This window comes from Lissotriton vulgaris, unplaced genomic scaffold (assembly GCF_964263255.1).
Source record: "Lissotriton vulgaris unplaced genomic scaffold, aLisVul1.2 SCAFFOLD_322, whole genome shotgun sequence".
NCBI classification, from domain to species: Eukaryota; Metazoa; Chordata; class Amphibia; order Caudata; family Salamandridae; genus Lissotriton; species Lissotriton vulgaris.
Genome location: NW_028252132.1, coordinates 820829 through 838228, shown reverse-complemented (window position 1 = coordinate 838228; position 17400 = coordinate 820829). Strand labels below are relative to the sequence as shown.

Below are 17400 nucleotides of genomic sequence, written 5' to 3'. Positions count from 1 at the left end.
CATGTTTCTTGCCTGCTATCTATTGATGGCAATTCCTCAGGACCAATAAGGGATCTACATACACTTTTTGGTGGTCAGAGCTTCATTGAAGTGCATGTGTGACCACCCGTACAGCACCCTAAAAAGTGGTACTAGTAGATCTATTCCTCAACCTGCAAAGAAAAAACATAACATAACTAGTTGGATAAAGTTTCTATCTTATAACTGTATGTGACCTAACCCTCCAACATGTGTGGTGCAAAGCACATGTGTAGAACACAGGTGAGCAATGGCATGCATCAAGTGTGATCTGTGTGTTGTCTAGTAATGTTGACAACATTAAAAAGCAGAAGAATAAAAGCAACAACTATAGACAAGGAGTTGCACCAATGGACATGTTCTGGTTAACTCACCCTGACAGAGTCATGGCTATGCAACATCCTGTGCTGGTAGTGGCAGACACTATAATATAGTGTCCTGGTAGATAAAAACAAAGTTAGGACAGGACTATGGAGCCAAAAGTAACAATATGGTACTCATTAGTAGCCATAAGCAAACTGGTGCCCAACATGGTTGCTCACAATCTCCCCCAAGCTCGGTGAGGTGGGGCATGGGGTACTTGGGAATCCTCTGGCCAAGTCTTGTTTTGATTGATAGAAGTCAGAGATTGCGGGAAGCCAAATGTGCAAGTGTGGTCAATCGCGTCTCTCCAGCCTCTGGTGTGAGGTGCCGATGAAATGACGGTACACTTTGGGCACAGCTAGCCTTGTTCCATCAAGTAACACAACGCCGTGTAAATAACCAATGAGTAAGACCAATGCGACAAACCGACAACCGCTCCCTTAACCCTCGAGTGGCTGTTAAGATTCACATGGAAGGCTCAGGAATGCTACCCCATACAAAGGAGTCATAGGCATGGTGTTTCTCAAGGTAGTGTGCAGTCATCTTAGTATTGGATCTATGGCACCTAAAGTTGCTCTTGTGCTCCATGATGCGCACCTTAACCTGTCTCGTCGTCTTACCTATATACAGGAGACCACATGGGCAGATCAATATGTAAATGCAGTTTGATGAATTGCAATTTGTGTGCCTTGATGGCCCAAGTGACTCATTTAGGAAATGTAAGTTCTTTTGTGATCTCAGTTTGGGGGCATACAGAGCCCGAACCACAGGGATAGTGGCCCTTTACAGGTGGCAGATTTCATAGGGTTCTTTGAGAGTTAGTATTTGGCGGTTTAGGTCTGGTGTGTATGAGCAGATCTTTGAGGTTGCTAGTCCGCTTAAATGCAAACCTAGGGGTAGGTAAGGACAGTGGACCTGTATTCAAGATGTTCCAATGTTTGCGGATTATATTCCTAATCCGGTTAGAATCTGAAGTGAAAGCATGTAATGGCATTGTCTGGCTCTCTCGTCACATCCTCAAGTAGACTATCACAATTATGTCTTGCTCATTTGCGAGCCACAGCAACTGTTTGTCTCGGGTATTCGCGTCTGATCAGATCTCTCATTAAAGTGCCCGACTCCCTCTGATAGTCTGTCACTGTGCTGCAATTTCTTCTGATGCGCAAGAATTGCCCAAAGGGTAGGTTTTGTCGCAAAGCTCTAGGATGGTGACTGCTGAAGAGCAACAGACTATTCTTATCGGTGGGTTTCCGATACAAGGTGGTTGTAATTCGATCTCTATCCAGTTTGATCAATAGGTCAAGAAAAGGGATCTCAGTTACTGAAACCATGTGGGTGAATCGCAACTATGGATTTAGTGTATTGATCCAACTGGAGAATTCTTCACAATTGGTGCGATCTCTTTTCCAGAGGATTAGAATATCTTCTATGAATCTTCTCCAGAGCAACACATTCGCCCGGTAGGGGTTATTCGGGTTGTTAATCTCTCTGTCTTCAAAGGCTGACATGTTCATACATGCCAGACTTGGGGGCTGATTATGAAGGCGGATTTCCCGCATCCACCGGGCCGGCGGAAGCCACCGCCGGCCCGGAGGATGCGGGAAATCCGCCACGGAGGCTACAAAGACCCACTGCCAAATTAGGATGGCTGGTGGGTCTGAGAATCTGTCCTCCGCTTTTCCGCCGCGGTCGCCTTCCGACCGCGGCGGAAAAGCATTAACATGGCTTGTGGTGTCTATCAAACACCGCCAGCCACATTAGGATGGAGTAAAAAGTATGCTTTACCACGGCGGCTTTTCCGCCGTGGAAAAGCATACGGACCTTTACTTCGGGGGCCCGTTGCGGACCCCCTGGGTGAAGGAGGGGTGGTGGGTGCACATGGGGGGTACCTATGGTACCCCCCTGCATTTGCGTGGACAAAGCGGCAGGCACCGCGCGGTGCCTGCTGCTTTGTGCACGCAAATGCTGTGCATGCATTTTTAACATTGCGGCGGGTGCAGCTTCAAGCTGCACCCGCCGCAATGTTAAAGATTGAGGATGTGACCGCCACCCTGGCGGTCACATCCTAATCTGCACGGAGGGACCGCCGCAGCCCCTGCGGACGGTCCCTCCTACTCTATGGTGGCGGACGGACTCAGGTCCGTCCGCCATCATAATCGGCCCCTTGGTGCGAACGTGCTGCCCATAGAAGTGCCCTGTGTTTGGTGATAGAGCTGGCTGTTATATTCGAAAAAGTTTTCGGTTAGTGCCAGATTTGCACATTCCATAATGAAAAAGGTACATGTGTCGCTGAGGAGCATTCTTGATTGTTGAGGTCATCCTTAATCACCTTCAGGGTGGCCCTTTGTGGAATATTGGTGTAGAGGGCCCCAACATCCAGGGTGACCAGGAGGTCAACTTCTTTTCTGGATGTTGGGCCCCCTCCAAAAGGCTGAGTATGTCGGTTGTCCCCGGAACTAAATCGGATAAACCTCCCCAGACCTTTTGAGATCATTGAATGTGTCCTGCTTTATTGTGGAAAAGTCTCTTTAAAAAAGATTAGGTTATCACAGATAATTTTTTTGTGAGAAAGTTATCAGGGAATCGAAAAAACCTTGATAGTTGAATTAACTATCCAAATGTTCCAAATAATTACTCCTACTGTAAAGTCATTTACGTCTTTATGTAGTCTTCATTTTCAATTTTGAGGACTTGCCTTCCTTAGTATCAGGATCCACCAGTGGAGTAACTTGAAATGATGGGACCCCACCACAGAATGTGATGGAGGGGGGGGAGAGCCACTGAGCCTCCCATAAATATCTAGACCCTAGGTGGTGATAGGAACCCTGGCACTGGGGTTAGTGTTGTGCCTCTGGGATCCACTTGTGTGTGAGCTGTTTCTCTTGATCAAAGTGAGGATGGAATCAAATGTTTGATGTTGTGTACACGCTCAGTCTGGCTCTATTCTTTTTAAAAGATACTAGAGAGAGTGCAGTAGAACCTGAAGTATTACACAACAGCATCTACTTCTTGCAGTGCTGACTATTCTGCGACATGCTGCCAATGCATGCGAGATGAAAGTCCAGTCTCAGTTCTGCTTCATCCTTGGCTTCTTAAGTCCTTGTCAGCCTATGCACCTATTCAATCCCAAATTTGTGTATGTTGTGAGACACGTAACAATGGTTTTGGTAACTTTTAAATATTTGTTCATGATTCTTGTGCTTAATGCAATACAATGGTGGTGTGTTTAGCATGCATGTATTTCCATGTGGCAGAAACCGATTTCAAATTAAATAATTTTGCTTCTTACCACCCTGAGGTTTTGCAGTTGACTGGACCAAATGGGCTCAACTATTCCAAGCTTCTCAGCCCTAAGCCCTTCACTGTGGGACATTTCATTTCTCTATTAGAGTTTAATAATGTCCTGCTTGTTTGTTTATTTTTCTGTCCTATAGGCAGATAAATGTCTGACATTACAGCAGTGGATAGGGGGGGGGGGATAGGTGAATATACTACGCCGACCTTCTGACGAATTTATGACTATGGAGGAGGCGCCCCCACACTTAGCTATGGAGCCAGCAGTTTAGTATTACTGGGGTATTCTCTGAATCATTAGAAAGAGTGGTAGGCTACCAGTTTTCACCTACTTGCATGATTTGAATGTACACAAGTGCCTTATAGTTGTTCTACCCTGAAGAAGACCGAGACCGCTTAGGCTTATATAGAGGTCGAAATATGTTGGTAACGCATACATTCTAGTTCAGGTGATTCATTGAATTTCACCTAATGACCAATTTGTTCTTAGTATATTTTTAAACATACCAGAGGTACTCGCCAATTAAAAAATACTTTGAGTATACCTCTAGCTCAATTTTATATTCACTCCCTCCTCATGCAAAAAAAAAACAAAAAACAGGCCCTAGTGTACTGTCCTGAATTGAGATTTATAAGGACTCCCAGGGATACATTCACTTTACCTGGTTGAGTCAGCCGGGACGGCATCGCTCCTACCTCGGTGTGAGAGGTCGTCAAATGAGGAAGCATGCCGTCAATAAGTTGAGGGTGAGACAACCTCTCAAAAATCTTTTGATGACCCACAGCCAAGAGTAGTCAGAAAACCGAATAGGACATAGCTGACTCATAAATACCTTCAAGTTTCTTTCTTGTGTTGCATAAATGTCTTTGCAATCATAATTGACAGTTAAATTATAATGCCTAGTCCTGTACTTCTCTCATTTATCCGACAAGAGAGCTGATACGTACATGACCAGTGGCAGAAATGCTTATGTGGCTTCACTTTAATAAAAGCTGTTTTTTTTTTGGTTCTATGCACTATCTGTTGAGATAAATCCCGCTTTATCTCAGTTCTCTGCACTCGTACCTAAAAACTATATGGAACAAATATTTGAATGCCCTCTTAAAAGCCAGAAGACCTAGGTTTGAGCCAAGTCTTGGTTACATGCTTTGTCACTGCCATTACAATTTGAATCTATACCTCTTTCTACATTTCTTGAACCATCTTTTATGCTACCTCATATTAAAAATAGATATCTTCGAGGTTTCAACAGATAAGTGGCTCTGTACTGTTTCTTTTTATAGTGTTGGCGCAACTACATTTGTCCTCCGTGGGCAGCTTTGCAGTGTCTGGCAGATGTGCTCTTACCCGCCAAAAACAGGAGTACTTTGGCTGATTATTTGTACAAATCAATATTTTAAATGTAAACCATATGAGAGTTAGCTATTTCAATTGTACCCTGCTTTGCCAGTATCAGGGAATATGGCCAGATTTGTTTTGGCTGCATCATGTGTTTCAAAATGATAACATAATAAAATGAAAGACTAGGTTGTGCCTTAGGCATCTCATTAAAAAAAAAACACACACAGATGAACCGACTTGTCTTTCACGGTTTATGATCTTCCACAGCTGCTGCTTACGTTTCCTAATTTCCTTTCCTGTAGTTTAATTGCATCTGAATACCGCAGTCTTTTCTGCAGTAAGGCAAACTATCAACGTTGTGATTTTCTTTTTTAAGGCTTTGACAAAAGATGGTTCAAATGTATGGAAAAAAAGTTCTCTAAAATTTGAACAACATTGGCAAGGCCAAGGGTTCAGACTCAGATGAAAGTACCTCTTGAGTTATTAATGGATTTAGGCACTCAAGTCAATTACTCAATCATTATATGTCGCCTCAAATCACCCATGAGGGTCCAAAGGCGCTAAAGTTGCTAGCTACTGCAAGGTGTTCCTTTAAGTCTAACATCCAGGTCTCAAGTTCTCTCCTGAAATGCGAGAGCAATGAGTCGGTCATGTGGTGCAGGGGAAGGTTGTTCCAAGCTTTGGCTGCCAGTTGTGAAAGGGTGTCCCTTGCTGTTGGCTCAACTGATCCTGGGGGCATCTGGGAGGGAGGCCGATGGCATGTGTTTGGTCGGTTGGTGGAAGGTCAGGTGTTTGTTGTTTTGTATGCTGTTCCTTTGTTATATAGGGCTTTGTATGCCTGGGTCAACATCTTGAACTGGCATCTCTTCTAGATTGGGAGCAAATGTAGCTTCTTGAGGTGGAGTGTGATGTGAGTCTGGGGAGGTCGAGGATGAGCCTTGACGTTGAGTTTTGTACTTTCTGTGATCTCTTCAGGAGGCATGCAGTGATTCCTACATAGTGTGTTCCTGTAGTCCAGCCTGCTGGTGATGAGGGTTTGTGAGACAGTCCTTCTGATTTCAACCGGGAGGCAACCAGCAGGCCGCTAAGATTGTTCAGTTGTTGCTTCATGGATGTCCAGGATGATGCCAAGATTGCAGGCGTGATCTGAGGGGGGTGCGAGTTTCATATGCCACCATGCATCATTTCATGGCGAGGTGGTATTCCCACAGATGAGGACTTCTGTTTTGTCTGTGTTCAGCTTCATCTAGTTGGCAATGTTCAACACACATCTGTGGAAGTTGGCTGTCGTGGCAGAGGGGTTTTCTGACAGCGAGTGGATGAGCTGGGTGGCATCTGTGTAGGAAGTGATGCCTAGTCTGTGTCATGAATGTTTTGAAGAGGGCAGGACTGAGGGATGATCCTTTGGGGACGCCGCAGATGATCTTCTTGGGTTCCGATGTGAACCGTGGGAGACAAATTCTTTGGGTTATTCTGGTGAGGTATGAGGCCATTCATTTGAGGTAGTCTCCCTGGATTCAGATGGGGGTGGAGTCTGTTGATCTGGATGTGCTGAGAGACTATGTTGAAGATTGCTGATAGGTGGGTGTGGGCTGCCATTTCGCTCTGCTCCAGGAGGTCCCGTTATGTCATCAGTGGCTGTGATTATGGCAGACATGGTGATGTGGTTGGCTCGGAAATCCGAAATGAGAGGGGTCCTGGAGCTTGTTGTGTTCCAGGTGTTCGGTAAGTTGCTAGTTGATAGCCTTTTCAAGAACTTTTCCCGGGAAAGGGAGAAGGGAGATTGGTCAGTAGTTATTTGGTTCTGACGGGTCAGCAGATGGTTTTTCCGGGAAGCACCTCATTTATGCTTTTTTCGAGTCCTCTGGGAAGGAGGTAGAATGATGGAGTAATTCACGACTTTTATGAGCTTGTCGTCAATCCTCTTGCTTACAAGGATAAAGAGGTGTTGTGGACAGGGGTCCGTGAGTGCTCCCGAGCGCATGGAGTTCATGGTGTGATTGTGGCTTGGGTTGTGATAGGGTCCCAGTAGTTGAGCAGGTGTTCGGCTTATGTGTTTGTGGGTGTGAGCAGGCTGATGCTGTCCGCAGGGGGGAGTTAGAGTTCATAGTTTTTGTAGATGACTGAGATCTTGTCATGGAAGACGTCAGCCAGGGTGTCACACAGTTCTTGGGAGGGGCTGCGGGGTTGGAGAAACCCTTCACGATGGTGAAGAGCTTCTTGCTGCAGTATTTGCTGGCTTCTATGCGGTCTGCTAGTGTGTTCTTCTTTGTCTCTTTCAGTAGGCGGTGCCACATATTGAGTGTTGTCCTGAAGGCAGGAAGGTTTCTTGTTTTGTTGCTGGTAGGTCTTTTGGATTTGGCTGTCTTGGTGGGGGTGATTGTGTCAGCACTGCCTGTGATCCACTTGGAGAAATGCTTCACAGCCTGCTTTGGGTTGGATGTTGTGATTGGGCGGTGTCAGCTAAGAGTGCCGTTCGACTGGCGTCTGAAACCTTTTTCCACTCTCCATGTGGAGTTGGGGGGTGAAGGGGTACGTGGTCCCAGTGTTGGCAGGTCATGTGATGGTGAACACTATTGTGGTCGGTCCAGGTGAGCTGCGTGACCTGGTTGTACTTGACTCTATCGCTGGACATGAAAATAGGATCAAGAGTGTGTCCTGTGATGTTGGTAGGGTTGGCGACAAGTTGCTTGAGGCCCACGTTGTCCTAGGAACATGGAATGCTTGGAGGTGATGGCGATTGGGGTGATGAGGTCGGCGATGGCGTTGCAGAAGCTGGGGCATGGTCCTGGTGATCTGTAGTTGAGAGTGCCTCTGATGGTGCTTTTTCCATCTGTGTGGATTGGAAGTTGAGGTACTCCATTATCAAGGTGGAGTCGTCTGGAGGGATTGTGCAGCGGATGGTGTTCTTGTAGATGATGGCAATTCCACCTCTTTGTGTTTTTTTTGGTTCAGCCCCAGTGTGTTATCTTGTAGTCTTTGAAGATGGCGATGTCCAGCGTGGAAACATGGTTCAGCCAGATCTCTTTGAAGATGATGATGTCAGGGGTGAGGTATGAGATTGTGTCCCAGATCTCCGCTGCTTGGTTGCTGAGTGATCAAGCATTGAGTAAAATGCACTGGAGTCTCGGTTGGCGTGGTAGATACTGTCATGTTTGCGGTGTCTCCAGTGTTGTTGGTTGCTTCTGTGCTGCATGTGAAGCGGCAGTGCTGGCGGGAGAATGTACCTCTGATGGTGCATGGAGATGTGCAACAGCAATGATTTTTGTTGATTCATCTACGGTCCAGGGCCCAGAGGTCTATGGCGGTGTAGCTGCACAGAGTGGCAGGGCCAGTATTCCAAGCTCTGCTGTGCTCCAGGAGCAGACAGGCTTGCCTTTGGCGCGCCAGCGGTGTGGACGTGCTACAGCCTCAATAAGTAGGTCCTGGGCAGTGGGTAAGGCTCTCCTAGCAGTTGGAAGCGGGAGGGACATAGCGGGGAAATGGCGGGAAGACGGGCGGAGAGGCAGTAAAAAAAACAAAAAGAATACAGTGGAAAAAACAAAACCGTTTTAGCCTTTATTACAAATGTTTTTGTGTTCCACTAACAGTGGATAACAGCAATAGTTAAGCATCAGTAGTGAGCCGCGTAAGTCTGGCGTGAAGACCTGCTACAGGAGCTGCGCTGCGGCCTCCATAAGTAGGTCCTGGGCTGAGGGCAGGGCTTTGCTAGGGGCAGAAAGTGGGAGGTAAAGAGTTGAGAAACAATGAGAAGGTGAGCAGGCAGAGCGACAGTGAAAACAGGAAAAAGCAATACAACAAAAAAACAAAACCGCGGAACACAGCAACAATGGTAATGAAGTCTAAAGCAGTAATAAAGGTTAAAACAAAACTGCAAAAATAAAGCAACAGTAGTGAACCATACAAGTCTGGCGTGAACTTGCATTGGGGAGCTGGCACGGGGAGTCATGCACATCATGCACTCAGTATCTCATTCTTGTACTCTTCTTTCTATTCATCTAACGTCTGAACTTGCCCTGTCGGACCTCATTTTGGGAGTAAGGGGGCGATAAGGTTTACTAGGCCTCAGGTGTGGTGGCTGTGGTAATTTACAACTGGGGTCTTGCCAATCAGTTCAGCTGTGGTGGGCAAACACGGCCATGTACAAAGCTTGCCGTACTTTGTTTTTAGGGTATCGAGGGCAAGCTCGAAACAGACATGATTATATAACATCCAGTGCAGTGTTTTTCTTTGAAGGAAAGAAAGTTGTAAGTTGTGCTAATCATAAGGTACTACATTCCTCAGAGATCAGTGATACCGCTCTACCATCCTGTATGCTAGATTATAGATTGAGAAACCTGCAACTGGACCTATCTCTAAGTCCCTATATATTTCGAAAGGGAACTCAAATGAAAGTCCTAAAGCTTTGGCGAGTATGCTGGTTTTACCTTACATTTTTCAATCTTTCTGTCATTCCCAGTCGCAACTGTGCCTCATGGTAACCTGACATTTCTTGGTGGCTATCTCGAATACGTAGAGGGAGCAGATGTTTCCTGCTAGGGCTTATTCGCCACGGTGATAGTTGTGTGTAGAATAGTCGTTGATGGATTTTACTCAGGCAGGCTGTGGTAGCAGCACCAGTTCTCAGCAGTGGAGACTCTCTGAAGTTAGCTATAATCGGAGATTGGAGTTGTCCGTGTTGATGCCTCCAGGTTGTGCCTTCTTTGGTACTGCAACTGTTGCTGCCATAATGCTAGTTTGAAGCTTTCCACTTTGGCATCATTGGAACTTTCCTGTTGGTGGTGGCAGCACCATCCATTTAGGACTGTGGTAGTTTGCCAGGTCGACTCTAGATGACACTCCCTGATAAGCCCTTGTTGCTACTTCACAGACATTCTGCAGGGGCCTCTTAAACGTGCCAAACTTCCTCTTTTAGTCTGAACACTGGGAGTACACAGGGCTTCTCCTTCCCAGATAGTCTCCTTCTGCAATGCCAGGCACAAATCCTCCCCTCTCTCAGCAGACACGCTTCTAGGTTTCTTCAGGCAGGTGTGCTGCTCCTCCCTCAGAAACTGATGAATTCATAATTCCCCTCCCCTCCCCCCCCCACCCCACCCCCCACCATCCCCACGCCTTCGGGAAGATTAGCTTTCAGTCAGACACCAGCCCTGGATACACAGCAGCGCAAAGAGTACTCTGTGGAGCACTCCTTTCCTTGGTCAACACAACCTTGGACCTGGAACAAAATGGGCTGCTTTGGACCTCACTTGTATACACATTTTCCAGACATGGGAGGTAGATCCAGTTTGTCAAACCTAATTTGGGTTGGCTGCCTCCTCAGACTGCTCCCCAGAAACCACCTTTGTGTAAAGTGGTGTTTTTCACTGCAGGTATCACTGGGGCAGTTTCCCTAGAGGGAATGTCTTCAATATCTGACTGCCCTCAGTCTTTCTGAAGCAGCAATCTGGGACAGATAATCGAGCAAGCATTTCCTGGAAATTTACTAACCTTGGAATAAAGTGCCAGCAGTGCCACTCTTCACCTATACCATCTACCAAATGGCAGTGCTCAGGAAGAACTAATCAACGCCTCCTTGCTAGCAAATCTTCATGGGATTTCTAAAGATGCCCCTGTATCTGTCCTCCTCATATTAGTGCCTGGGTCTCCACCCTTTAGCCCTTGATATGCAGGCAGAACACCACCTCTGTCTGAGAAGCTATCTTCGCCTTCAACCTATACATGTAATGTCAGCGTAAGATTTTGGGTCTAGCATAGCAGCAGAACTTTATATGACAGGCCAGTAGGCCACACTCTCACAGGCAGAGATAGTAGCGTCTGTTCAAACTGTATATCACAAAACGTTTTATGCTATCACCACCACTTAACTGTGTTGCAGGGATTCTGCAGAGTCACAGAAGTATGCTTGGAATCATAGTAACTTAGTAGGCAGGGACTGAGTCATCCTACCACCTGATTTACCAATGAGCCCAGGACCGACAAGCTATAGTGTCTCACTTGCCCTCCTACTCACTCACAGAGGAACAAGTGATTAGACACCCCAGAACATAACACTCCCGACCCACTCAGGAATCGTGGGTACAAGACACATCCTTTCACTCTCACACTCGTTCTAGTCCATACTGCGTTCTGACAGAGACTTGAGGAAAGTTTAAAATGTTCGTTTTAACTATCGAGCTCTAATATGCAGTATACATGCCACAACAAGTAGGAAAATGCCTAAGACAAATAAGATTAGCATAGCAAGTAGTCATTAAATCATAAATGCAACTGTCATTATATACAACAGTGTACCCTAACCTCTCTCACCTTCTACCGAAGCAAAATTATTATATATCAGAAGATCTCTAGGTGTAAGGAGCAAACCCCATACCTTAGTATACACAGATTAAAGTTCTACATCTCAGGTGCTGTCATGATCTTTTCCCATGGAAAGGCCCCTCTCCAAGTATGTGTTACCTGTCTCTGCATACATATATATGCTAAAGTATGTGTTCCTAAACAGCTGCATTTATGTGTTTTGTCTAGGTACTAGGGCCTGAGCATAACAGAATAACAAGGGGCATTGTTCAACCTTTTCTGTCTGTTCAGACTAAATCCCATGAAGAAGAGAACACAAAAACAACGGCGTGTTCTGTATGAAAGTATAGTGTGGCACAACGCAAAATGTGTCTGTAGGAGAATGTGCACAAAGCAGAGGGCATTCTGCAACGTGCTCATGCTAACATAAGGATAACAACAATGTGCCTGCACAGGACATATGACAGCTAGAAAGGAGAATTATGAACAGGGAGAATAGCCCACTGCTCTCTTTTAGGGCACATTTGGTGTGCCTCTCAAGGTCACATGAAAAGTCATGGATCTCATATTGCCATGGACAGTCCTAGTCCTATGTTGTATCCAATGTTATTCTTGCCCTCTCCGTGGAATCTTGCAATGATATCATCCTACAGAATGTTTGGAGCCAAATCTTCACAGTTGGCTGAGCAGCATGCTGGTTGCTCCTGGTAGGGTCTTGATTGGGTCTCTTGTACCATCTTGAATAAAGCTACCTAAAACTCATCACTTGTACCTGACTCAATCACTACATTCTCTTCTCCCATGCTAAATGAAAAGTCATGGTACAAGTTTCACATGCAGTAAGGTTTTCAGAGCAGAAGAACACACCTGCATACCCAGCAGGACAGTCCTGTCCTGACCCAACACGCCCACTTACACAGCCACAAGAAAACTCCCACAAACATCCACAACATATGCAAGATAAATTAAAAGAATAAACGTAGATGAAAAAAACATGCTACTGCTTTACAATGGCACACATATGCATGCTGTATCAAATAAAATTAAACATAGCAGCGAGTACTGTTTTGAAGTTGCAGCATGGCCACTGTATTTAGATCCAACGTGTTGGCCATCTTGGAATGGTGTAAGCGTGATACAGTAGGGACACAATTCTGTGATGGTTGCCTGGTTTAGAGATGGTGGCTGTTGGGAATCTGTGTACTGCACGTTAAATGAATAGCAAGTAAGTGGCCCATCAGCACTTCCTGTGCAGTTATAGCATTCTCTAACAATGAAAAAAAAGAGAAGGAAAGAAATGAAAGGGGACATATAAAAGGAGAACATGGAAAACATAAAGGTCTAGTCCACAAGTTATGACACAGAAGGACGCTCAATTTCCGGCAGCTATGCATATGTGACTATCATCAATAGTAGAGAAGAGGAATAACTGAGCTCACCCTCCTCAATTATACAATTTTAGCAAAACAAAGAACCCAGTAAATTTGGAAAGGAATAGCGATGGACATACCCTTCACAATGAGAGAAAAGCACAGTTTTTCTTAAAGACCCCTCACCCACCAGGGTTTCCCCTTGGTGGCATGCTTCATCATTGGGGTTCTTCCCGATCCGCTGCGGATCGAGGCATGCTTCCACCAGACGAAATACGTGGGAGCACTTTTTTGGTTTTGTCTATGATGAAGACTAAGTTGTGGGAGGGGAGTGCATGCGCTATTCAAACTTTAAAATACCAGACTAGTAGGTCATCGTCATTTTATTCCTGCCTCTAGTCCGTAAGATTAAATATCAGGTGAAGAGAGAAAGAAGGAAAATGATATCAATTAATCTATTCCTTGCTTATCTGGCCAACATGTATCGAGCCTTGCCCCCATTGTCTATTCATTGGGACCTAAGGAACCTAGTTCCTATTGGTTCCACTCCTCAAAAGGTTCATACATAGGAACGTATCACATTGCAAGCCATACAAAACACACAACCTAGATGCAGTATTATTCACAGGATATCGCCACCGTTTTCCATTAAAAACGAGAAAGAGGGGAGAGTTTAAAAACATCAGCCGTGGCAGACACAAATTAATGTCCAAAGCAGTGAAAATACAAAACGTCCAAGTTTATTGGTGCTTTTAAAGTGCAGAAAAATCAGCAGTGGATATACTGTATAAAGTGCGAAACAACTTTAGCCCAAATTGACGAACAAAATACATAACAACAAGACGAACACATGAAAAAAACGTACATTTTAAACGCCAGACTTGTGCGTCATGACCCCACCGCGGAGGAGGATGCCTGTAGTCAAACCCTGCAAAACAGTAGGTTAAATGCCATCAAAATATTTAACTTGTATTTTCAAACCAAGGAGGCTGGGTCTGTGCGAGCTATTGACCCTGTAGAGCTATTGACTCCCATTAGAAAGCCCCTTAGAGCCCAAACCGGGAGCCAACCTGCTGCACTTCATCAAGGCTGTTCTCTGCCACTGCACCTGAATCGGCTCACCCGGTGACCACATTCTTCTGGCATTTGTCCCAGACCAGGTGTTTTGTGCCGGCACGTAGTTGAGGTATTCCGCATCTGTGTCTGAATTGCGGAACACTAGACCACTTGTGTTAATTAAAAAATGGCCGTCAAACTTGGTTCAGAACCATATTGGAAAAGTTAAGCGCTCATACGCTTATCTATATTCTCAAAATCTACAAAATAGGCCTTCTTGGGGTCAATAAATGGCTACAAGTATTGTGAAAAATTGAAAAAGACTCAGCGGATGGAAAGTCGAGGAATACGATTTAAGGCATTAAAGAAATCTTCAAAAAAGGGGCGGGGAGAATAGGAGAACTGAATCGAAAAATTCCTAGCGAAAAACAATGTTTTTCTCTCATTGTGTAGGTATGTCCATCGCTATCCTTTCCGAACATATAGTCACTCACAGGGCAAGAGAACCAGTGGTGGCAGTGGGCTCACAGGACCGTGAAATTCTAGACTAACAATTCGTAGGCCATGTTGATGCAAAACGAGTAAGGTTGTCAAGAAAGGGACACTGCTCAGATGTATTGTACTGTGGTTTACGATTTTCTATGCCAATGCCAAGAACGATCCTCCTGAAGGTATCTGGACCCTTTCCACAATGACAAAAGCATCTTCTTCAGCTCTGGCCAGATTTCTTCCTGTGTCATATGTCTATTGCAATGTGGGGTTTGAAGCACACCTTTAGCAGGTACTATCTCTTAGACGGATATTTTGCAAGGTCTGTGCAGCAGGATCTTGTGGTGTGACTATCCCCTAAGACCTGCCACCTGGGAAAGGCATTACTGTGTTATTGATTCCAAAGATGAGGACTCTAGCTTGGTCTTCTGATGGATACTTATGCATGTACTTACTTTCTGTTGGTTACTCTTGTCTTCCTGCACATTCCTGACCGAGCCTGCCCTGCTCCCTGTTCTAGAGGAGTTGTAGTTTTGTATGATGATTGTACCCCCTGACATTGAGATGAAGTTTAGTGCTATTTAGTGATGTAGGAGAGCTATTATAACTTTTATAAATCCAGTCATATGTCTGGGGAATTTTTAAAATGTGAGGAAAGTAGATTATCCACCGGAAAGATAGTTTGAAAGATAATTACCGTAGGTAGCTTGTTCATTAGTTTGATAATGCTGAGGCTTAAAAATTCCGTCTGCTTGTTGAAATGTCAGACTCCTGATCTAAATAATGAAACCAAACTCACTCTAAAATTTTATTGTATGTACTTATTTGGTTTGCACAGTATCATAGATTGAAAGTTCAATAGACTTATTATTGTGTTTTTATTTTTCATTTTGTTTAGATCTTTAGTGGAAGAAGACGACCCTCACATGAAAGTATCTCTTGGGAGCAGCGATATGGGAGTTTCTGCCCATCTTCAGTCTTCAAAGACCGGAACAACTAGATTTTTTACTAGCAATACGCACAGTTCTGTGGTACTACAGGTAAAATAAACTTTTTGTTTCTTAAAGTGATATGGTATGAGTGCTTCTCCAGCTTTGGCAAAATTTAGACCCCGGTCTAGTAGCTTCCTTTGCAGCAGTTGTGACTGGCACAAGCAAGACACATCAATGTATAAACAATTTCTTGTTTGTTTTTGGCTAATCTATACTAATATAATAAAGAGAGAGCCCAAATCTTTGATGCGGGTAATCTCAGGAACCACAGCACCAATCACAACACCCAATACAGCGTTGGAAAGGGCAGTTGCAGCAGAAGGACATAGGCTATGCAGACGCATTTAAAAGGTAAAATAACCGTGCCAGCAAAGTACTCCCTTGTGGACGTGTCTGCGTTGTGCTGTGGGCGTTTGCTGGGGGCTTAGGCGTGTGCGGGGCGCGGGTTACGGAAAAAAAAGAGCGTTGTGCCCAATATTTCATTGTTTTTCCTTCCCAGGTTCTGTACATTCCAGCTCCGGGGGTCCACCCTGCTCCCTTTAAATACCCCTGCACCCCATAATCATAACCCAACCTTACTCCTTAAAATACCCCAACACCCTTAAACACTAACCCATCTTAACCCTATAAATATGCCCTGTACCCCAAAACCCAAACCTATCCCTACACCCTAAAATACCCCTGTACCCCAAAACCCAAACCTAGCCCTGAACCCTACAAATACCCCTGTACCTCAAAACCCGATTCTACCCCTGAACCTGAAAAATACCCCTGTATCCCAAAACCCAAACCTACCCCTGAACCTTAAAATACCCCTGTACCCCAAAACCCAAACCTAGCCCTGAACCCTTATTATAGCCATGTACCCCAAAACCCAAACCTACCCCTGAATCCTAAAAATACCCCTGTACCCCAAAACCCAAACCTAGCCCTGAACCCTTATTATAGCCATGTACCCCAAAACCCAAACCTACCCCTGAATCCTAAAAATACCCCTGTACCCCAAAACCCAAAACTATATCTAAACCCTTAAAATACCCTAACACCCCAAAACATTTACCTCAGTACCCCAAAACATAAACCCTTATACCCATACTTAGCTTATCCAAACATTTAAAAAAAACTACTTTTACCATTCATGCATTTACAACGAATTTCGTTGTAAATGTATACGTGCTAAAAGCATATAAAATGTAATGGCAAGCGTTATAATGGCATTACGGAGTCATGGTACTCTCGTCATGAAAGTATGCGGAGTCATGGTATGCGGAAAGAAAGTTACAAGAACAGTATACGCTATTAGGTCTCCCTACTGAAGCCGAATATTTAGTAAAAGCCTTTCAATGCATTCCAGTTACTTAGTCAAACCACCACTACCTTTGCTTGAATACATTAACCGGATTAGTTTTGGCTTGGTTCACTGAATGCAGAATTCCTATATTCTTCAACTAAAGCCACACTAATGCAGTGTTTCAGTAATTATCCTTAGGGAAGGGTTTTTTAAATTTATTTTTAAGGACACTTTGTTCAGCCCAGCTGCGCAGTTGATCCTGGGATTTCTGCTCTTCTCTTTCAAACCTTTAGATGGTGCTGTTGTGGATTAAATTCAGTTGCATCATGAAACAAAATAACTGCTTAATATCCTACAATCAGTAGCTAGGCTGGGTAGATCATCTGAATCAATCTGAATATGTATGTGAGCAGCATTCTCACTATGTTGGAATTAGGTAGACAACCCATGAATATACTAGTATCCCTAGCTAATGGAACTGAAGGCATCAATGGAAATATTCCTTAGAGCAACTCATGTTTAAGTCATGCTGGCATAACTGCATGTATTCGGATCTCAAAGTAGATTTAAGGATGTTCCAAAATCTGAGGCCCTGCGACCCCAGGAATCTGTTTAATCTTCTTGAATGATAGTTGATAGATCAGGGTAGCTGGAGGATAACCGGAGATTCCTGCCTAGAGCACAGCGAGTAGCCAATTCTGCAAATATTCTGGGTCTATGTTCCAGTACATTTTGTGGATAGTACAGCCGAATCCTTAAATGTAATCCTAGCCTCTTTGAAAGACCAATAGATTGATTTTTGGAGTGGGCTTGATGGGGTCATTTTGGAAGTGGTTTGGCATTTTGACAACCTGGCTTTGTACCCTTTAAAATCTAGCAATTGGTTTC

At 44.6% G+C, this 17400-nt stretch overlaps 1 protein-coding gene across 4 annotated transcripts in view; it reads left to right on the top strand.

Annotated features, from left to right (window-relative positions):
• Positions 1–17400, top strand: part of LOC147662656 (kelch-like protein 13) — a 409739-nt gene that overhangs the window by 222615 nt on the left and 169724 nt on the right. For all 4 annotated transcript variants that reach the window (XM_086951015.1, XM_086951014.1, XM_086951016.1 and 1 more), the window contains exon 2: positions 15128–15269. In XM_086951015.1, the coding sequence (XP_086807141.1) occupies positions 15128–15269 (142 nt within the window). The remainder of the gene's footprint in view (positions 1–15127; positions 15270–17400) is intronic.